This window comes from Hyla sarda, chromosome 1, assembly GCF_029499605.1.
Source record: "Hyla sarda isolate aHylSar1 chromosome 1, aHylSar1.hap1, whole genome shotgun sequence".
In the NCBI taxonomy this organism is placed as follows: Eukaryota; Metazoa; Chordata; class Amphibia; order Anura; family Hylidae; genus Hyla; species Hyla sarda.
Genome location: NC_079189.1, coordinates 129,298,954 through 129,322,741, shown reverse-complemented (window position 1 = coordinate 129,322,741; position 23,788 = coordinate 129,298,954). Strand labels below are relative to the sequence as shown.

The following is a 23,788-nucleotide window of genomic DNA, read 5'->3' as shown; positions in this document are numbered from 1 at the left end:
GTAAAATTTTTGGGAAAAGAAGCATTTTAGGTAAAAAAAAAAAAAAATTTTTTTTACATATGCAAAAGTCGTGAAACACCTGTGGGGTATTAAGGTTCACTTAACCCCTTGTTACGTTCCCCGAGGGGTCTAGTTTCCAAAATAGTATGCCATGTGGGTTTTTTTTTTGCTGTCCAGGCACCATAGGGGCTTCCTAAATGCGGCATGCCCCCAGAGCAAAATTTGCTTTCAAAAAGCCAAATGTGACTCCTTCTCTTCTGAGACCTGTAGTGCACCAGCAGAACACTTTTCACCCCCATATGGGGTGTTTTCTGAATCGGGAGAAATTGGGCTTCAAATTTTGGGGGGTATTTTCTGCTATTACCCTTTTTAAAAATGTAAAACTTTTGGGAAACGAAGCATTTTATGAAAAAAAAAATTATTTTTTTTACATATGCAAAAGTCGTGAATCACCTGTGGGGTATTAAGGTTCACTTTACCCCTTGTTATGTTCCCCGAGGGGTCTAGTTTCCAAAATGGTATGCCAGGTGTTTTTTTTTTTTGCTGTTCTGGCACCATAGGGGCTTCTTAAAGGTGACATGCCCCCCAAAAACCATTCGTTGCTCCTTCCCTTCTGAGCCATCTACTGCGCCCGCCGAATACTTAACATAGACATATGAGGTATGTGCTTACTTGAGAAAAATTGGGTTTCAAATACAAGTAAAAATTTTCTCCTTTTTACCCCTTGCAAAAATTCTAAAATTGGGTCTACAAGAACATGAGAGTGTAAAAAATGAAGATTGTGAATTTTCTCCTTCACTTTGCTGCTATTCCTGTGAAACACCTAAAGGGTTAAAACGCTGACTGAATGTAATTTTGAATACTTTGGGGGGTGCAGTTTTTATAATGGGGTAATTTGTGGGGTATTTCTAATATGAAGACCCTTCAAATCCACTTCAAACCTGAACTGGTCCCTGAAAAAAAGCAAGTTTAAAAATTTTGTGAAAAATTGGAAAATTGCTGCTGAACTTTGAAGCCCTCTGGTGTCTTCCAAAAGTAAAAACATGTCAACTTTATGATGCAAACATAAAGTTGACATATTGGAAATGTGAATAAAAAAAAATTATTTGGAATATCCATTTTCTTACAAGCAGAGAGCTTCAAAGTTAGAAAAATGCAAAATTTTCTAATTTTTCATCAGATTTTGGGATTTTTCACCAAGAAAGGATGCAAGTTACCACAAAATTTTACCACTATGTTAAAGTAGAATATGTCACGAAAAAACAATCTCGGAATCAGAATGATAACTAAAAGCATTCCAGAGTTATTAATGTTTAAAGTGACAGTGGTCAGAATTGCAAAAAATGGCCGAGTCCTTAAGGTGAAAAAGGGCTCAGTCCTTAAGGGGTTAAGCACCTACAATGACTCTCAGACTGTGAGAAACAAGATTCTCGGGTCTGATGAAGCCAAGATTAAAGTTTTTGGTCTCAATTCTAAGCATCATGCCTGGAAGAAACCAGACACTGCTCATCTCCTGCTAATACCATGCCTGCAATAAAGCATGGTGTGGTGGCATCATGCTGTAGGGTGGGTGAGTGGGGGTTCAGCAGCTGGTCACGGTTGATGAAAAGCTGAATAGAGCCAAGTACAGAGATTCTTAATGAAACCCTGATCCAGAGTGCTCTGAACCTCAGATTGAGCTGAAGGTCACCTTTCAGTAAGAAACAAATAAAAGGAAGCTAGTTACAGGTGTGTGGAAATTTTATAAACAACTGCTTGTCCACGGGACTAAAACAGAGCAAAATCTATTTGTCCCTCATGACGATCCACTTGTCCGGGCCAATTTTTGCTTTTACACTCTGTTTTTTTCCCTCCTCATCCTATAATAGCCATAACGAACTACTATAATGATACCTTTTAATTTTTCCATAACCTATGCTCCGAAACAAAAACAAAAAATATTGGTGAAGTGAAATTGAAATAGTAAAAGATAATTTTGCATATTTAACGGTTTTCTTTTCTACGCCATTTACCTTGTGGTTGAGTTAACATGTTGTTTTGATACTTTAGGCAGCCTGATTACAACTATACCAGATTTGTATAGCTCCAGTCAGGTTTTACTAATTTAAAAAAAATTCTGAACTTTAAAAAAATAAAAAATAAATGTAATTGCCATTTTCTGACCCCTGTAGCTTTGCTTTTTTCCCCCCTCTTAGCCTCGCAAACAAGGCTGTATGAGGGCTAATTTTTGCACCATAATTTGTTTTTTGTATCAATACCATTTTGGTATTGACCTGCCTTTTTAATCGCTTTTAACTTTTCTTCTGGGATATTATAACAATTGCAATTCAATGGTTTGGTATTTTATTTACATTTGTGTCATTTACCGTACAGGATACATAATGTTATGTTTTCATAGTTCGTACAATTACGCACACAGAGATACCAAATATGTATTTTTTTTATGTTTACATGTTTTTTATATAGGAAAAGGGGGTGATTTGATATGGAAGGGTTTAACTTTTATTAATTAATTAATTTTTTTTTACATTTTATAGTCCCTTAGGGGACTTATAGGAGGAATTATTAGATTCCTCATACAGATCAAGAGTTCCATTGAACACCATTGATCTGTGTGCTCTGCAATACATTGATAGGGCCTAGTCCAGCCAGGATCTATCAATGACAGAGCCACGCACACAAGGGAAGCAGAGGTAAGCCAGCTACCTCTATAGTGGATCGCCCCCGGCAATCTAAAGGGTTAGTAGCCAGCCACGGCAATCGCCGCATGCTCTTAGTGGTGGCTCCCAGCTACTGAAAACAGCCAGGGGGCTGCAGAGTACGGAGCATGCTCGAGTCCAGACCCCGCTCCATACACTCCTCTGAGTGCCTGAGGGGCCTGAAGAATTCACCTTCCTGGCGCCCGGAGCTATTTATCCTGGGCGTCAGGCGATAGGAATTCCACATCCCTGAGTTATGAGTTTGCAAATTGTGTGTCTTCATACAAAGTGTGTGTCGGAATACGAAGTGTGGAGACTTAAGACTAAGGGACTTTAGGTTCAGGGAGTTTAGAGGTGTGCCAGTTGTATAAATTGTATTATTTACTGTATTTTTTATACCTGTGCTATCCCCATCACCAAGATATCCTCCACATTTGACAATGCTATCCAGTGTACATCCTGTATGCAGTATGCAATCCTTGAACAGCAGTCTGACTGTGCATACTGCTGTGTGAGAAATCATTCAGCAGACATCCCATTTGCTGTCTGGGCATGCTTGGATTTGTAGTTTTGCAACATCTGGAGGGCCACAGTTTGGAGAGGACTGTGCAAACTGCTGTCTCGGTATGCTGGGAGTTGTAGTTGCATGCCTCCAGCTGTTGCACAACTACAACTCCCAGCATGCACGGTCTGTCAGTGCATGCTGGAAGTTGTTTTGCCACAGCTGGAGGCACACTGGTGAGTAAACGCAAAGTTAGGTAACAGAACCTAACTCCCTGGTGGGAGTTGTGGTTTTGTAACAGCTGGAGGCACACTGGTGGGGAAGCACTGAGTTTGTCTGTTACCTAACTCTGTGTTTCCTCACCAGTGTGCCTCCAGATGGCAAAAATACAACTCCCAGCATGCACAATCTGTCAGTCCATGCTGAGAGTTGTAGTTTTGCAACAGCTGGAGAGGTTGGTGCACCTTCTCCCCTGCCCCATGATGTGAATGTACAGGGAACATTCACACGGGCGGGGGTTTACAGTGAATTTTCTGCTGCAAGTTCGAGCTGCGGCAAATATTCCACCACAGCTCAAACTCGCTGTGAAGCCCCACCCGTGTGACTGTACCCTAAAAACACTACACAAAATAAAGGGTAAAACACTAAATACACACACCCTTACACCCCATAAAAATTGAAAACGTCTCGTACAGCAGTGTTTCCAAAAAGGAGCCTCCAGCTGTTGCAAAACAACAACTCCCAGCATTGCCGGACAGCCATCGACTGTCCAGGCATGCTGGGAGTTTTGCAACAGCTGGAGGCACCCTGTTTGGGAAACACTGCAGTAGGGTATTTGTTGTGGCAGAGGCAATTGTAACGCTTGCATCCAGGTTCGCCCCTGTGCAAATCCCTAATTTAGGTCTCAAATGTGCATGGCGTTCTCTCACTTCAGAGCCCTGTCGTATTTCAAGGCAAGAGTTTAGTGCCACATATGCGTTATTTCCATACTCGGGAGAAATTGCGCTACAAATTTTAGGGGAACTTTTCTCCTTTTACCCCTTATGAAATGGGAAAGTTCACCAGTACTACACCAGTATGTTAGTGTGAAAAAAAAAAAATAACAACATGCTGGTGTTGTGCCATACTTTTCATTTTCACAAGAGGTAAAAGGAAAAAAAGACCCCCAAAATTTGTAACGCAATTTCTCCTGGAGTACGGAAATACCCCATATGCTGGTGTAAAGTGATCTACGGACACACAACAGGGCTCATTCACCATGTACATTTGAGGCCTAAATTGGTGATTTGCACAGAGGTGGCTGATAGTTGCAATGGTTCTGACATATTGGGGGAGGGGGGGGGACACATGTGACCCCATTTTGGAAACTACACCCCTCACAGAACGTAACAAGGGGTATAGTGAACCTTAACACCCCACAGGTGTTTGACAAATTTTCAAAGTTGGACGTGAAAATGAAAAGTTTTTATTTTTTCACTAAAATGCTGGTGTTACCCCAATTTTATTTATTTTCACAAGGGGGTAATAGGAGAGAAAAAAAAGTGTAACCCTATTTCTTCTCAGTATGGAAATACCCCATATGTGAATGAAATGTACTCTGCAGGCGCACTACAGAGAAGGAGCGCTATTGGGCTTTTGGAAAGAGAATTTGGCTGGAATTGAAGGCGATGTGCATTTATAAAGCCCCCGTGGTGCCAGAACAGTGGCCCCCTCCCCACATGTGACCCCATTTTGGAAAATACACCCCTCACGGAATGTAATAAGGGGTACAGTGAGCATTTACGCCCCACAGGTGTCTAAGATTATTTGAACGGTTGTCCATGAAAATGAAAAATTAAATTTTTTCATTTGCACAGTCCACTGTTCCAAAGATCTGTCAAACGCCAGTGGGGTGTAAATGCTCACTGCACCCCTTATTTCATTCCGTGAAGGGTGTAGTTTGCAAAATAGGTTCCCATGTGGGGTCCACTGTTCTGGCACCATGGGGTTTTGTAAACGCACATGGCCCCCAACTTCTATTCCAACCAAATTCTCTCTCCAAAAACCCAATGGCGCTCCTTCTCTTCTGAGACCAGTAGTGTGCCAGCAGAGCAGTTTACATCCACATATGGGGCATTTCCTTACTCGGGAGAAATTGGGCTTCGAATTTTGGGGTCCATTTTCTTCTATTACCCCATGTGAAAATGAAAAATTTGGAGTAACACCATCATTTTAGTGTTAAAAATCACATTTTTCATTTTCACGTCTAACTTCAATGCAAACCTGTAAAACACATGTGAGGTGTTAAGGCTCCCCCTTGAGGGGTGTAGTTTCCCCAAATAGTGTGCCGTGTGGGGGGGGGGTTTGCTGTACTGGCACCATGGGGGCCTCCTAAATGCGACATGCCCCCCAAAAACCATTTCAGCTAAATTTTCCCTCCAAAATCCCACAGTTGCTCTTTCCCTCTTGAGCCATGTTGTGAGCCTGCAAAGCACTTTACGTAAACATATGAGGTATTTCCTTACTTGAGAGAAATTGGGCTACAAAGTTTGCAGGGATTTTCTCCTCATAACCCTTGTAAAAATGAGGGAGAAAAATTGGGCTACATGAACATGTTAGTGTAAAAAATGGAGATTTTGATTTTTCTCCTCCACTTTGCTGCTGTTCCTGTGAAACCCCTAAAGGGTTAAAAAAAACTTTCTGAATGTCATTTTCAATACTTTGAGTACTTTTGGGTGCAGTTTCTATAATGGGGTAATTTGTGGGGTATTTCTCACAGAAAGGCCCCTCAAATCCACTTCAAACTTAATTGGGTCCTCTAAGGTCTTCAAAAGTAAAAACATGTCAACTTTATGATGCCAACATAAAGGAGACATATTGTATTTGTGAATCAATATATAAATGTATTTGGAATATCCATTTTTCTTACAAGCAGAGAGTTTCAAATTTCGAAAAATGCTAAATTTTCATGAAATTTTGGGATTTTTCACCAAGAAAAGATGCAAGTAACGACGAAAATTTAAAGTAGAATATATATATATATATATAAAAAAAATAAAATAAAATCTCAGAATCAGAATGAAAAAGGTAAAGGCATCCCTGAGTAATTTATATATAAAGTGACAGTGGTCAGATTTGCAAAAAAAAGGCTGCATCCTTAAGGTGAAAATGAGCTGCGCCCTTAAAGGAGATATGAAGCGGTGAAAAAAATTATCCCCTATCCTAAGAATAGGGCATAAGTTTCAGATCATGGGGAGTCCGACTGCTGGGGCCCCCTGCGATCTGCTGTATGGGGCCCCGACAGCCCACGGGAAGGGGGCGTGTTGACCACCGCACCACCGTGTTGACTTCGGCAATCTCCGGCTCTGCCATAGAGTTGTATTGACGGGGGCGTGTCAGCAGCCGCCTCGTGCGGTGGTCAACACGCGCTATCTGGCCAGCGAGCCAGGGTCCCGTACAGGAGATTGTGGGGGGCCCCAGCGGTCGGAACCCCCGTGATCTGAAACTTATCCCCTATGCTTAGTTTTTCACCAATGGACTACCCCTTTAAGGGGCTAAAAATTATTTCAGGGACTTAGGCAGCAAGGTAATATTTTTCTGAAATATTACCAGTACCACGTTCCACACCAGAGAGGCAGAAGGAGATTAGGGAGATAAACAAGTGGCAATAAAAAGGCGGAGTTTGGGTTCATAGAGAACTGGGACTACTTCTCTGATGGTTACAGGCTCCAAGGAAGGGACAGGCTGCACCTCAACGGGGAGGTTGCAGCTGTTCTTGGGGAGGAGATTGCCAGAAGGTTGGAGGAGTGTTCAAAACAGGGATTGGGGGAGCAAAACTACAAGATAGGAGGGTAAGAGATAGAGAACTGGGGATAGGTAATAAAAAAACAGGGGATGGAGGAGAGGGAGGGGTTAGATCAGACATAACTGACAAGAGGAAAGGGAATATAAATAAAAAAACATCATCAGGTGTATGTACACTCATGCCAGAATCCTCAATAATAAACGGAACTATTAATTCTGGAAGAAGACTATGATATAGTTCGGATAAGTAAGACATAGCTTGATGTGAGCTATGACTGGGCGGTTAATTTGCAGTGATACAAGATAATTATTGATATGGGAGGATTACAGGACCAAGACATGTTATCAAGCTTGGGGTTATTTAGCTTGAAGAAAAGACATCTTAGAGGCGATTTGATCACAGTGTACAAATATATAAATGGACAGTACAGAGATCTTTCAAGCTACCTCTTTATACCTAGGCAAGTAACCCTGACAAGGGGGCATCCTCTAGGTCTGTGAAGATGATGAAACCTTCTTTCCTCTAAACATACATGACTAAGAACTATATATAGTTCAATAAGTGTTGGTGTTTTGTTGTTGTTTTATTCTCCACCCCTTTATGCTTCACTTGGTTTTTAATGCACACCTATTAAATATTGCTAATTTGCTCAATAAAGGCTGCATGGGCAGATGAAATACTGCATTTTTGAGAATATGAAATAAAGCTACTCCTCTATTTTCACCTTATGGAGTGCTGCAACCTTGGCTTTGACCTGAACTTTCTACTTGCTGGCAATCGTCGTGAATCTAGCCATTGGAAGTGCGGCTCCTCTCCTGTTTGTTTGTGTGTGTATATATGTGTATATATATATATATATATATGTGTATGTATATAATGTAATGGATTAAAATACATTTAGTAAAAAGTAAAACAGTATATCCGAGTCCTGTCAATATCCCCACTAGACATTGCACACCCCAAATAAAGTGTTTGATCTATACTGAGAAAATATCCTTTGATCTTGTTAATTGCTCAAATAACTGGGAAAAAATAAATGAGCAAATACTAAAAGTGACTGAATATGATTGCAAAGAACACTGAACTGTCCATCACTTGGCAGCTTCAAACAGAAAGACCCTTTCTACACATATTTTAAACAAACACAGAATTAAACACAGACATAATGAAAAATGTGGGATGGCTAGGTCTGTTGCATGAAATACATGCAGTAAAACAATAGGGATGCAGATCTAGGTTTCTCATAGTGATGCACTAGGAATGCCTATTATTGGAACATTGACATGCAGATAACCCCACAAGTACTTACAGGACAGTAATAAAACACATCACTCTATAACAGAGACGTTGCCTTTTATGGTCAGGTACTACTGTACAAACGCCAGGAGTTTAATCAATAGGTCAGTTCCTAGAATGAATACACTTTCATTTTAGCCATTCTATATTCAGTAAACTAGTCAGAATCTCTTAGAATGTTGACAATTCCGGAAATAAAGCTGAGGGTGACCAGGTCTGCAATAGAAGCTTGGCACTGGATCTGTCATCACTTTTTCCAAAGCTTGTTTCTGGGCCATTTAAATAAGCCTGAGGGACACACGCTTAGCAGGTAATAGTAGAAATCTTCATCTCTACAGATAACAGCCCTTAGAGGGTATAAATGTACATCAAAGAAACACAGATCAGGAGAGAGGAAACACTTTTCATTCCTGGAATAGTAAAAGAGGCTGAGGCTCTGTTGAGAAGATAAAACCTCTGGAGAAAACCAAGACCCAAAATTTGAAAAAAAATATAAAAAAAATGTGAATGTATCACAATAAAATAGATTAAACAACAACAAATGGAAATTTGGCAAGTTAGACCATCTGTATCCATCCCTGTAAGATTCTTTAAATTATTTATTGCCTACTTACTTCAGGCTGTACCCTGTAAAGGCTTCCAGGGGATGCACATTCCTCCCCTGCCTGCTCTTGGATATTTTGAGTTCTAAGCAAACATGGAAACTTTAATGATCTACTTTCAATTGTTAACATTTCCTGTTTCCTTATTTTCCTCTAAAAATCTTTCACAAAAACGTAGTCTCAACAACAGAAAAGGGCAGATGTCACAGAGCAAGTTCACTTTTGAGCCTGTTCACAATAGGTTTTGTTACTACAGTGAAAAGGAATTTCACAGATGGTCTGTGGCGGATGTACTCACCTGTGTACATTAGGACGAATATCACAGATAGGATCAACTCCAGTATAAGGACACTCAGGATGAGATAGAGATAAAGATTACTGTAACCAAAGGAATCCGTGGCAGAGATTATCAGAAGTACAGCCGCATTGCCTAACAAAAAGGAGAAAAGATAAGTTAAAAACAATACCTATGGGGGGAGAAAAAAAAAACACATACAAGGAATTGATACAAAAACACATACAAAAACAGTCATCTCCTTATTCCCAATTAGTAAAGTCCATTAAAATAATCTATATGCAAAAAGGAACAACCAAGTATTTAATCATACTTGGATACTGAGAAGTGCCACTGGTTGCGATGTCACAAACATGAAATTTAATAGAAGCAGTACTATAGGAAAAACAGTGCCTTTATATACCCAAGTGCATAAGCAATACTCCAATTCCAAACTGGAGTCTTTGTCAAGTAAACTAATGCAAGTGCTAGGTGTTAGAAAAAAAAATGCTGCTGCCCTATAAAAAGGCTTTCAGAGGCTACTTTTGAGGGAGATAGTCGACGACTGTTAGGCATGACTCTACAGCATACTCAAAGATTTGACTAGTTGACAGACAGAGGGGGCTCATCACTGGGCTGAGAGAAGCAGAATGGTCAATACGTCAAACTGCCCGCCATCTACGCCATTCTAACCAATCTGTTAGGAGGTGTTGGGAGCAGTGGTTACTTAAAGGGGTGTTCCAGGAAAAAACATTTTTTTATATCAATTGGCTCCAGAAAGTTAAACAGGTTTGTAAATTGCTTCTATTAAAAAATCCTAATCCTTCCAATAATTATCAGCTGCTGAAGTTAAGTTGTTCTTTTCTGTCTGGCAACAGTGCTCTCTGCTGACATCTCTGCTTGTCTCAGGAACTGCACGGAGTAGAAGAGGTTTGCTATAGGGATTTGCTTCTAAACTGGGCGGTTCCCGAGACAAGTGTCATCGGAGAGCACTCAGACAGAAAACAACAACTCAACTTCAGCAGCTCATAAGTACTGAAAGGATTAAGATTTTTTAATAGAAGTAATTTACAAATCTGTTTAACTTTCTGGAGCCAGTTGATATATATATATATATGCAAATCATAAAATGTTGCAGTATCTTGTAATACCTTTTTTATTGGACTAACAGCATTTTGTAGAGACAAGCTTTTGGGATTCCCCCCTTTATCAAGTCCAAAGCAAATCTAAGCTCACAAGTAGAAGACACAGGTTACATCTCACAAATATGCAGGGGTTAAGACAATAGATGTGGAGAATTCACACTAAGATGGGCCATGCAATTTATGGCCCATCTTAGTGTGAATTCTCCACATCTGCATATTTGTGAGATGTAACCTGTGTCTTCTACTTGTGAGCTTAGATTTGCTTTGGACTTGATAAAGGGGGGAATCCCAAAAGCTTGTCTCTACAAAATGCTGTTAGTCCAATAAAAAAGGTATTACAAGATACTGCAACATTTTATGATTTGCATCTGCATCACTGGACTAATACGGCTACTCAAATTTACTATATAAATATATAAAAGATTTTTCCTGGATAACCCCTTAAAGGGCTTGCAAAGCAAACAGGCTTCAAACAGACCACCAGTAGAGCATGAACTTTATTTGGCTGGTCAGTACAATTACAGAGACAGCATTAGTAAATTTATTAAAAACATTTTGTACTACCATATTATGACACCTATAACTTTACTGTTCTATCGATATAGGTGTATGAGGGCATGTTTTTTTTTTTTTTTTTTTTTTTTTTTTGCACGCCTTGACGGTTTCTGTTGGTGCTGTTTTAAAATACGGTACATACAGACTTTTCTGTGGCGTAAATTCTGCATACCGCTTCAACACTATATGCTATATTGCAGCAGAGAAAACATGCTTATGCCATATAAATAATGAAAGCAATAATAAAGTTGCAACAAGTCCAATCAAGCCGAGTGTCAAGAACATTTATTACATAGAACACAATAAAAATGTTAATATATATTCTGGATATAAAATTATTAAAGGAGTACTCCGGGATATGAAAACGTATCCCCTATCCTAAGGATAGGGTATAATTTTCTGATTGCAGGGAATCCGACCGCTGCAACCCCGAGATCTCCCGTACGGGGCCCCCAGCCGACTCTTTGCCGAATGCAGCGCTCCGGCTCTCCAATAGAGATGTATTGAGGGGGCTTGTTGGCCGCCACGTCATGTGGTGGTTGGACACGCCACCTTGCCGCTGGCTGCCAGGTCCCCGTTAGAGAGATCGCGGGGGGCCCCAGGGGTCAGACCCCTGCAATCGAAAACTTATCCCCTATCCTTAGAATAGGAGATAAGTTTTGATATCCCAGAGTACTCCTTTAATGAGTGCACTAAACTTTATCTCATCTTTCAGAGCCTAAAGAGATTTTCTAATGTTTGAACTTGCCCAGAAAAACTCCATGCTGGACAAAGCAATTACAATACGCTGTTAAAGATCTGCTGTAAAGATTTATCAGATTGGACTCTACGACCGTAATAATGATAGACAAGATGGCTAATAAAGTGAGAAACTTCATTATAATGCATCATAGGTAAAAAGTGAAACACAATGTAAATAATTTATTTTTTTTTTTTTTTTTTTTTTAAGTCAGCATTCTCTGGAAGCCCCTACATACAGCTACAGCCAAAATATAAATGCAGGACTAGTCCCATATTGCCTTGGGATGGTCTTTACATTTTCTGTATGACTCCAGGAAACTAGACTTCACTGAAAAAAATATATAGACTAGATTGAAAAAAATTGTATCCAAATATGTCAAATACTGTTTAAACCCTTCGTGAGCCCCCAAATTCTGATTTTTCACTTAGGTTTTCTTCTGACTCCTTTTAAAAGGCCCATAATGTTAGGTGAATTTTTGCAGTTTTACATTTACATACACTCTTTACTTTACTACAGAATGTATAACAAAGCATGAAAAAAAAAATGTATTTATACTTTTTTTTTCTCCATTATTTATAAGAATCTTAATAGTTTTATTTTTACTTTGACAGTGGCATGAGGGCTTTTATTCTGGAAAATAAATTGTACTTAGTGGCACCCTTTATTTTAACATCATATGTATTAGGAAATGTATTGCACAGAAAAAGTGAAGTGAATTTGAAAAAAAAAAAAAAAAAAAAAAAAAAAAAAAGAAGAGAAGATTGCAGTTGTGCACTCACTCCTCAGCTTGGTTGGTAGTCTAGATATAGTAGACGGGCTTCATTAAAGTGTATGGAGACCATCTCCTGCATTAGATGCCAGGACAAGAAGTGAAGCCCACTGCGACAAGCTTTACCTGGCTATAACAATTGAAGGGAGTATTAGCACTGACTCCCTGACCAGAGGGGTTGTAAAGTTTATGTAGTTCATAATATATAGTGTCTTTACCTGTCTTTGATGGCCGCTCTCACAATTTTTATGTAATCTTTGCCCCAATGTTCATTTTTAGCAGCTTTTCCCAGGTTATAGTGCAGCCCAAGACATTACAGCTTGTCTGCACTTCAATGGGTGGACCGAGATCATTCTCCACAGGGCTGCAAGGAATTGAGGTTTCAATCACAGCACACATGCAAGGGTGCTCAGCTGTGCTGCACAAAACATGCTTGAACTTGCCCAGAAAGAAAACTCCATGCTGGACTTAGCAATTACAATATGCTGTTCATAGTGATGTTATGTCTTGGGCCGCACTGTAACCTGGGAAAAGCTGAGACACCACTCATTGTGTATGCTGCTAAAAATGGACATCCCAGCACACACGCAAGGGTGCTCCGCTGTGCTGCAATGGGTAAGGTGGGTGATATGTGGGAGGGAGAAAAGTGACTTCCCACTTACAAACAAGGGATCCTGGGACTTGTGGCTGGAGGGAGGAAACTTCAACAGGAAATAGCCATTCCACAAAAAGAAAGCAGCAGCGTTATGGTGGACTCACAACACAGCCATTTAGCCCCAAGAAAAGCACGGATCCTTCCTAAGCATGTCCGTCACGCCCCCTCCCATAGACTTGCATTGAGGGGGCGGGGCGGGCGTGACGTCACGATACTCTGGCCCCATGGTCGTAACGCTTCACACTCTGAGCCTCCGGCACTGTGGAGAGCTCACAAAAGTGGGTACGGAATGAAAGATTGCGGGGGTCCCCAGCGATCAGACATCTTATCCTCTATCCTTTGGATAGGGGATAAGATGTCTTAGGGCCAGAGTACCCCTTTAACCCCTTAAGGACCAAGGGCGTACCTGTACGCCCCGAGTCCGCTCCGAAGCTATAACATTGCAAAAAAAAAAAAAAGTGAAAAAAATGTAAAGATCATTAAACCCCTTCACTAATAAAAGTTTGAATCACCCCCCTTTTCCCATTTAAAAAAAGAAAGCTGTGTAAATAAGAACAAACATACCGTATGTGGTATCACCGCGTGCGTAAATGTCTGAATTATAAATATATAATTAATTAAGCCGCATGGTCAATGGCTTATGCGCAAAAAAATTCCAAATTCCAAAATAGTCTATTTTTGGTCACTTTTTATATAATGAAAAAATGAATAAAAAGCGATCAAAAAGTCTGATCAATACAAAAATGGTTCCAGTAAAAACTTCAGATCACAGCGCAAAAAATGGGTCTTTATAGCGCCCCATATGCTGAAAAATAAATAAGTTATAGGGGTCAGAAGATGACAATTTTAAACGTATTAATTTTCCTCCTGCATGTAGTTATGATTTTTTTCCATAAGTAAGACAAAATTAAACCTATAAAAGTAGGGTATTATTTTAATCGTATGGACCTACAGAAGAGAAGGTGTAATTCTTACCGAAAAATTTACTGCGCAGAAACAGAAGCCCCCAAAAGTTACAAAATTGTGTTTTTTCTAAAAATTTTGTCACACAATGATTTTTTTTCTCCGTTTCGTCATAGATTTTTGGGTAAAATGCATTGTAAATAGCAATGCAAAACCGCTGTAGTTGAGCATGGCTATATTTCCCTTTTCTGTTACAAAAAAACAAGTTATGCTGGTAACTTGCAGTCTGATTAAGAAGTCTGATCTGGCATCTGTATTAATTTTTGATCTGAGGTCTGAATTTATTCTGGGTTCTGATGTCAGGTGTCTGAATTCCTGTTCCAGAGTCGCTCTTATTACTTATTTATCTTTGAGATTTTTTTTTTTTTTTGCCTGAGGTCCGTCAGTGCTAAACAGGTAGGAAAACTTAGCCTTAAAAGTGTAGTATATATGCCATCTAGTGGACACAAGTTAAAACAAATAAATATTTAAATAAAAATACTAAAAGGCCAAATCTGCAAACAGAGGTAATGGTAATGATACTATTTTATATTGCAGGATTAAGGCCATTATCACAATGTATTTTTGACCTTTTTGGTCGTAAAACTGCATTTTTACTGCTCAAAAACACAGACAAACCCCCCTTCCCACCCCATCTTTCCCTGGGTTCATCCTTACCCCCTTCACTTCCCTAGTTTATCATAAGCTACTCTGACTGACCACAATGACATATTCAATCAAATAAAACAAAACAAAAACACAGGAAAAAGGGAGTTTTAGCTAACTTTATAGCCCCAATTATGAATTTTGCAAAACTTGGAGTGGTTTTGTTTTTTCTAAACACCGACATCTTATCTTCATTTTCTGGGTCAGTGCAATTACAGTTATGTCCAATCTATGTAGCCTTTGATTATTTTACATGTAAAAATAAATACAATTCCTAATATAGTCCTTTTCTGATCTCTATATAGTATCATTTTGGGGTGGCTGGGACGTTTTGATCTCTTTTCACCGAAGATTGTATAATAGCTTTTTTTCAGGACAAGTTGAACTTTTTAATGGTACCCATCTCTATAATGTATTATAAAGCCATGAAAAAAAAAAGCAAAATATAAAAAAATAATTAAAAATACCATACAATGAAATGCAAAGGTTATAATTATTCTGAAAAATAAGCATGTTTTCTTCATGTCTACACAATCCTGCCTTGCTTTTACATGAATTGAAATAAAGATTCAAGCTTTTTATCTGTACAGTTGCTGGTGAGTGCCCTCGTTTTTTTTCCCCCTTTCTTGGAGTGTCAAGCACCAATTTTCAAAATCACCTGTAGCTTCCTGCATGTAAATACCGGATACAAATCTCTGGTCGCTTGTTCACCGGCAGTGGTGACTTAGGGAAGATTAATCAAAACCTGTGCATAAAAATAGTCTAGCAGATGCACATAGCATCCAACCAGATGGCTTTTCTTTCATTTTTAGAGGCCTTTTTAAAAGTAAAAAAAAAATGAAATTGGTTTCTATAGACAAATGCCCCACTGTTCTTCTGCACAGGTTACGAAAAATCTCTCAGTTCTTTTATCCTGCCCACTGTACTGTGCAATATTTATGCCGACTGTCAGTACAATTCCAAGGATATAAAACTTGGATGATTTCTTTTCTTCTAGTCTTCTTCTCTTTGTCTTCTAGGAGCCATAAGGCTGAGTTCACACTACGTTTTTCACATTCGGGGACCGGATCCGGCTGGAAGATAGGAAAACTGGGCGCTCATTTTTGCCCCGTATCTAGTTTTCTGACCGGACCTCAAACCATGGTATACCACGGTTTAGGTCTGGTTACAGAACCGGATACAGGGCAAAAATGAGCCGACCAGAGTCACCGGTCGGCTCATTCAAATAAATGAGATGGGGTCGGGTCCGGCTGGGATACAGGAGTGCCATGTTTTCCCATATCCCATCCATATGTGGGCTTGTTTCTTGTGCGACGTCTTTCATTTTACCATAAAATGTACAGTGAAAATATATATATTTATTTTTGAAACTTTTGGAGGGTTTCATTTTTACGTAGTGCACTTTAGGGTAAAAATCAGCAATTTTGGCTTTTTTATTTAATTAATTTTTTTGCACAGAGCAAGTGAGGGCACCTCCAGCAAGCAAGTAAACAGATTGGACACCCAAAAAAATGTTGAAGAGGTTTCCAACTGGAAAGGGGGACAGTCTATGTAGATTGCTATTGATCACAGCACTTAAGTGTTAATGGCGGACAGAGGCAGATAGATAGAGATATATACACATGCACATAAACCCATATATTCACTAGCCCCTTTAAGGGTAGGCTCACACGTAATGGATCCGCAGCATATTTTACCCTGCGGATCCGCAAATGACTCGACCCTATATTGTGCACGTTTGTACCAAGCAGCCACACAGGGACCTGCTCAGAGCAGGGTGGGGTTGGGGAGTCGGAACAGCTGAACGCACAATATAGGGACGGTTAAAATATGCTGCGGATCCGCCCTGTGACCCTACTCTTATTAGGCACACCAATCACATGGCAACAACTGGGTGCATAATGGCATCTAATTTTGGCAAGACGACTTGCTGAAGTTCAAACCAAGAATCAGAAGAGAAGAAAGGGATTTACGTGATTTTGAAAGCGACATGGTTGTTGGTGGCAAATGGGCTGGTCTGAGTATTTCAGAAACTACTGATCTACTGGGATTCACACGTACAGCAATCTCTGGGGATTACAGAGAATAGTCTAAAAAAAAAAAAGAGAAAATATCCAATGAGCAGCAGTTGTGTGGACGAAAATGCCTTGTTGATGTAAGAGGAGAATAGAGTGGTTGAGATGACAGCAAGGCAACAATAACTGAAATAACCATTTATACCAACCAAGGTATGCAGAATACAACCTCTAAGGCTATGTTCACATGGGACAATGTCCACATGGAAAATTTGCAGGTGGACATTCTTCCCGACAGCGGAGCGCCTACAGAACATGCTGACGCAAGAACCGCTCATAGACGGCAATGCATTTCTGTGCGGACTCCGCAGAAAGAATTGACATGTCTACTCTTTATGTGGACTCCAAAATCGCGATATCACTTTCAATTTTTCCTCCTCTCATTCTAAAAAATCATAACGTGTTCAATCTTGCACCTACAGACCCATATAAGGGCTTGTTTTTTGTGTCACCAATTGTACTTCGTAATGACATCACTTATTTTATAACAATCTGCAGCGAAAGAAAAAAAAAAAAAGTATTTGTGGGTTGAAATACACCCAGTTTCATATTATTATGCAAATTCTATTTAAGTGTCACAAAGATTAAATATTTAGTTTTTCAGTTTAACTCATGGATGGCATTGTGTCTCAGTGCTCTTTTCAGCCCTGAAAACAATATCGAACACCTGTGATAATTAGATTGCTAGGTGAGACCAATTTAAGGAAAAACTACTAAAAAGGTGGGTGTTCCACATTATTAAGAAGAGAACCATTTTCAAGCAATATGGGGAAGAAAAGAGTGAAATAGTTGAATGCCTTGGACAAGGTATTAAAACATTAGATATTTCACAAAAAACTTAAGCGTGATCATCACACAGAGCACATCGTCAGAGCACAGATGGGTTCATGCAGATAAAGGCACATTGAGGAAGATTTCAGCAAGATCCATGCATCGGATCAAGAGAGCAGCTGCTAAAATATCATTAGATAGCAGCAAACAGATATTTGAAGCTGCTGGTCCCTTTGGAGTCTCACGGACATCAAGGTGTAGAGTCCTCCAGAGTCTTCCAACTGTGCATAAACCTTCTATTCGGCCACCACTAACCAATGCTCACAAGCATTGTTGGGCAGAAAAATACATTTAGACCAATTTTCAAAAACAGTCCTGTGCTGTGCAACCACCCTGGATGGTCCAGATGGATGGAGTTGTGGATGGTTGTTGGATGGCCACCCTGTTCCAACAAGGCTGCGACATCAGCAAGGCGGTGTTGGAGTCATGTTTTGGGCCGAATTCATGGTAAGAGAGCTGGTTGGCCCCTTTAGGGTCCCAGATGGCTTAAAGATGACCTCTGCAAAGTATGTGGAGTTTCTGACTGACCACTTTCTTCCCTAGTACAGAAGGAAGAACTATGCTTTCTGTAATAAAATCATCTTCATGCATGATAATGCACCATCTCATGCTGCAAAGAATACCTCTGCATCAATGGCTGCTATGGGGATAAAAAGGAGAGAAAGTCATGGTGTGGCCTCCATCCTCCCCTGACCTCAATCCTATTGAGAACCTTTGGAGCATCCTCAAGCAAAAGATCTAAGACTTATAAAGCTGCTATCAAATAAGGGGTCCTATGTTAAAATGTAACATGATCTGTTACAATGTTTAAAAAGTTAAAATGTTGTTAAAAGTTTGATTTGAAATAGATATATATATATATATATGTTATTTGGAGGTTTGTTCAATGAAATTTGAATTGTACACTTAATAATTAACATGAGAATTATACTGACTGTTATTTATATCAATTATCTAGGTAAATTAGGAAAATATAATTTGCATAATAATTTGGAACAGGGTGTAAAAAACAAAACAAAAACATTTTGCTAGTTTTTAGGGCTTCCGTTTCTATGCAGTGCAGTTTTCAGTAAAAATGACACCTTATCTTTTTACTGTAGGTCCATACGGTTACAAGGATACCCAATGAATGTAGGATTTATTTTATTTTACTACTTAAAAAAATTATAACTACATGCACCAAAATTAGTATGTTTAAAATTGTCATCTTCTGACCCTTTTTTATTTTTCTGCATACGGGGGAAGTGTTAGGGCAAATTTTTTGCACTGTGGTCTGTAGTTTTTATTGGTGTTCTATTGTATTTTTGTTTTGATGGGACTTTTTGATCGCTTTTTATAAAATATTTTTATGTTATATAAAGTGACCAAAAAAAAAAAGAACAATTTTACATAGTTACATAGGGGGAGATTTATCAAAACCTGTGCAGAGGAAAACTTGCCCAGTTGCCCATAGCAACCAATCAGCTTGCTTCTTTCATTTTTATGAAGGCCTGTGAAAAATGAAAGAAGCGATCTGATTGGTTGCTATGGGCAACTGGGCAAGTTTTCCTCTGCACAGGTTTTGATAAATCTCCCCCATAGTTAGTATGGTTGAAAAAAGACATATGTCCATCAAGTCCAACCAGGGAATTGAAGGGAAGGGTGTAAGGGGATAAGGGAAAGGGATGTAGTTTTATAATTCTGCATAAGCATTAATGTTATTTTGTTCCAGGAATGTATCTATCCCTGTTTTAAAGCTGTTAATTGTTCCTGCTGTGACCAGTTCCTGAGGTAGACTGTTCCATAAATTCACAGTCCTCACGGTAAAGAAGGCGTGTCGCCCCTTTAGACTAAACCTTTTCTTCTCTAGACGGAGGGAGTGCCCCCTCGTCCTTTGGGGGGGTTTAACCTGGAACAGTTTTTCTCCATATTTTTTGTATGGGCCATTTATATACTTATATACGTTTATCATATCCCCCCTTAAACGTCTCTTCTCAAGACTAAACAATTGTAACTCCTGGGTTATTAGTACCCAGATGCATAACTTTACATTTATCCACATTGAACCTCATTTGCCAAGTGGATGCCCAGACACTTAGTCTATCCAAGTCATCTTGTAACTTATGCACATCCTCTACAGACTGTACCGTGCTACAACTCTAGTATTGCTTTTGGACTCTAGTATTTTTTTATGTGTACACCATCAACCATGCGGTTTAACTATCCTTATATTTTAATAGTTCGGACATCTACGTACGCGGTGGCACCACATATGATTATTTTTTATTACATTATTTTATTTAAAAAATGGGAATTGGGGGGGGGGGGGTGATTCAAACTTATTAGGGGAGGGGCCTATTCACATTAATTAAACTATTTTACTATACACTTTTTACATTTTTTTTTTCTCTCATAGGGTAGGGGGCCATACCATACAATCTTTTGATTGCATATATACTGGTCAATGCTATGCCATAGCATAGCATTGATCAGTGTTATCTGTGCTTTGTTGCTCCAGCCTGAATGGCAGGCTTGGAGTAATAGAACACCAAATCGGACAGCGAGGAGGCAGTTAAGGGGCCTCCCGCCATCCTCTTAGCTGATTGGGACTTCACAATTTCCTTGCGATAGTTCCGATCAGCTCCGCTGAGCTGCTGGGATGCTTCCAGTTTCATTTTAGATGCTGCGACCAACTTTGATTGCAGCGTCTAAAGGCTGAATGCCGGGCATCGGCCCGATCGGTGATGCCAGGCATTAACCCTCGGTCCTGGCTGATAACACACGCTCATCAGCAAATAAAATCAACCAACAAACTAACCAATTACTGAGAACTAAGAAAAATCAGTTGTCCGATAAAGGAAAACGGTCATCCTGTTTACCCACACTAAACTCAATACACTGGGTTATAGTGTGGGTGAACAGGAGTCCGTTGAGGGGTCACTTACTAACATGCGTACCTTAGGTCCTGCTTCATGTCCCACAGAAGATCCTCTTCTATCTTCACTGAATTGCGCTCAATCGGCTGTATTTGCATATTCATCAGTCTCCACGTCATAGTGCTGGTCACGTGAGCGCATGCTTTGACTGAGCACTCATGTGACTAGCACTAGGACGTGGAGACCAGCACAGATGAATATGCAAATACAGCCAATGTGGCCCGCCTCCACTGCGCAATTCAGTGAAGATAGAAGAGGATATTTGGTGGGACATAACTCTGGTCCTAAGGTACGTATGTTAGTGAGTGACCCCTCAACGGACTCTTGTTCATCCACACTATAACCTAGTTTATTGGGTTTAGTGTTTGTGAACAGGATGACCGTTTTCCTTTATGAATTATACAAATTTAGTAAATCTGGGGCAATGTGTCCAGATTGTTGTAAATGTATTATAAAACTTGTTAAACCCATTTATAAAAGCCACATAGTATTACTGTATTAAATAAGAACAATATTCTGTATATACAGTACCTGTAGAGTGAGTAACCAGTGGAAGTGTCTTGAGGCGCCTTGTTGAGCGGTAAAGGTTAAGATAGCCTTGGCTCCTCACTTTGGAGTGCTGGTACTGAATGAAACGCTCATTGACCACATGAAGCAACCATAAAAGGACTTTGGAAATGACCACAGCAGTAATCAGACTAAATGGTGCCATGTACTGCTGGCATATGACTTCTTCTCCATTAAATACACAGAAAAACACAGCTACACACGTAAGAGCTACAAACGCCACCTGAAAAAGAGACCGGTTATTAACAATTACAAGGTGGCGGTCTGTCACAATGGAAAAACATTCAAAATGGAAAACTGGTTTCTGAATATCAGAATAAGGCAGTAACAGGGTGAAACCCCTCTTCTCCACAACAGGATTTATTCTGCTGCAGTGCTGTCAATGCTATTCTGCTACACTGTGCACACAACAGGAATTCAAATTTAAGCGATGTAAATTTTTTGGGCAGAATCCGCTTGGAAATGCATAACATGGAGATGGCACATGTCCTAGCCGATGCTGCATACAGGATATCTTCCCAGAGTTTTTGCTGGGAGATATTCCGTGGAGTGAATGGGCTCTTAAAGCTGTCACTCACCCTCCCAGAGGCTTGCATTGAGGGGGCGAGCGTGACGTCACACGGGGGCGGAGCCTTGACGTCACTATGCTCCGTCCCCGTGATCGCCAGTAATCAGACCCGGAGCGAGCACGCTCCGGGGCTGATTCTAACAGGGTGCAGCGTGGAAGATCACGGGGGTCCCCAGCGGCTATCCTTTGGATAGGGGATAAGATGTCTTAGAGCTGGAGTACCCCTTTAATCTAGTGCAAAAAAACAACACTGGAAACAACAAATGTTGGAAATTGTTGTTCAGTGGTAATAGTAACTTAGGGGCCTTATTACATTGGGGGACTATAAGCTGAACAAGCTGATGATTGCCCCTCGTAAGGGTGTGTTCACATGGTGCGGCTAATTAGTGGTACCGTAGCGAATGACCAAAATTGTGGTAAAAATTTAGCATTTTACAGCGATTTGCATAATCACACAATTTTTTAAAGAGATTTTTGTCTATGATAATGCAATTTAGCCTTAAAGGGGTACTCTGGTGCTCCAGCATTCTGAACATTTAGTTAAGAGACGGAGGTCGTGACATCACAGCCCCTCATGACGTCACGCCACACCCCCTCCATTCATGTGTATGGGAGGGGGCGTGTCGGCCGACACGCCCCCTCCCATAGACATGATTGGAGGGCACGTGGCATCACAAGGGTGTGTGGGCCGTAACGTCACGACCATTGCCGCAGGAACCTGGTGTTTGTTTAGAATGCCGGGTGCTGCGGGAGATCGTGGGGGGCCCCGGCAGCGGTACCCCCTCAATCAGACATCTTATCCCTTATCCTTTGGATAGGGGATAAGATGTCTAGCATAGGAATACCCCTTTAACGTGTGAACACAGCCTAATAGGCCAAGCGATCAGCCAATAAAAGCAAACAAACATCAGCTGATCCCACGGTTTTTACCTGTTACAAAAATCCTCAGATGTCAGATGCACACTGCCCTGTGTAATAAAGGATATGCAGCCAACAAACAATAGAAGTAAGGGGCCTGCCCACACGACGATCGAGATTTTTGTATTTGGCATTCATTGAACAACTCACGTTGGTCAAAAGTCTGTCTATATAATACCAGCTATACTCCCCCTTTTTCAATAAATGTAGCGGCTATATTGTGATTCTTGAGAAACATATCCCAAACAATTTCTTCAAAACACTCTATGTAGTAGGTTGCCTAAATAATTCTTACTGGTTGCCTGCAATACCACACCGTGACCAGCAGATGTCACATTTACTACTGTTATAAAAACATAATACAGTGAAGCGCATGAAGTTATTTGAAACAATGGTGATAGCAACAGTTTTCTATTGTAACCTTTATTCAAGCCATAAACCAGACCCAACGTAGGTGAGCCAAGAAGGATCGGTGGCTGCAGTCTCCAGTAAGATGCTACTTGAAAAATGCTTCAAACTGTTGGGCCTTCTTACACAGCTAAAACAGTAGAGTGCACTGAAATTAAAGGAGTTATTCAGGAAAACAACAACAGAGCCGATTTTTTCAAAAAACTACACCACACCTGTCCTCCGGTTTTATGTGGTATTGCCACGCCGTTACATTGAAGTCAATAGAGAAGAGTTGCAATACCACAAACAGGACAGGTGTGGTGTTATTTTGTTTGAAGAAATTAGCTCTGCATTTTTATTCCTGGAAAACCCATTAAAAGGGGTACTCCATTGTCCCAGCATTCGGAACATTTTGTTCTGAATGCTGGGTACAGGCTGCGGGGGTCGTGACGTCATGTCCACACTCTTCGTGACGTCACACCATGCCCCTTCAATGCAAGTCTATGGGAGGGGATGTACGCCCCCTCCCATAGACTTGCATTGAGGGGGCGAGACATCACGACCCCCGCAGCCTGCACCCAGCGTTCGGAACAAAAATGTTCCGAACGCTGGGGCAGTGGAGTACCCCCTTAAATTCTCTCAGGTTGCAGTAACTTTTAGGCCAAAACAAAAAAGTTGCCATGTAGCCATAACCTAACTGCTAATATGGTTGACTGCAGTCTCCATTAAAGGGGTACTCCATTGCCCCAGCATTCGGAACATTTTGTTTCGAATGCTGGGTACAGGCTGCGGGGGTCGTAACTCCACGCCCTTTGTGACGTCACACCACGCCCCCTCAATGCAAGTCTATGGGAGGGGGCGTATGCCCCCTCCCATAGACTTGCATTGAGGGG

General features: G+C 40.5%; 1 protein-coding gene across 7 annotated transcripts in view; it reads right to left on the bottom strand.

Moving 5' to 3' along the window:
• The window catches only part of TMEM192 (transmembrane protein 192), a 113,230-nt gene that overhangs the window by 21,426 nt on the left and 68,016 nt on the right, over window positions 1-23,788 (bottom strand). For all 7 annotated transcript variants that reach the window (XM_056561302.1, XM_056561313.1, XM_056561288.1 and 4 more), the window contains 2 exons: window positions 20,984-21,242; window positions 9,182-9,313 (listed from right to left, as the gene is read on the bottom strand). In XM_056561302.1, coding sequence (XP_056417277.1) covers window positions 9,182-9,313; window positions 20,984-21,242 — 391 coding nt within the window. The remainder of the gene's footprint in view (window positions 1-9,181; window positions 9,314-20,983; window positions 21,243-23,788) is intronic.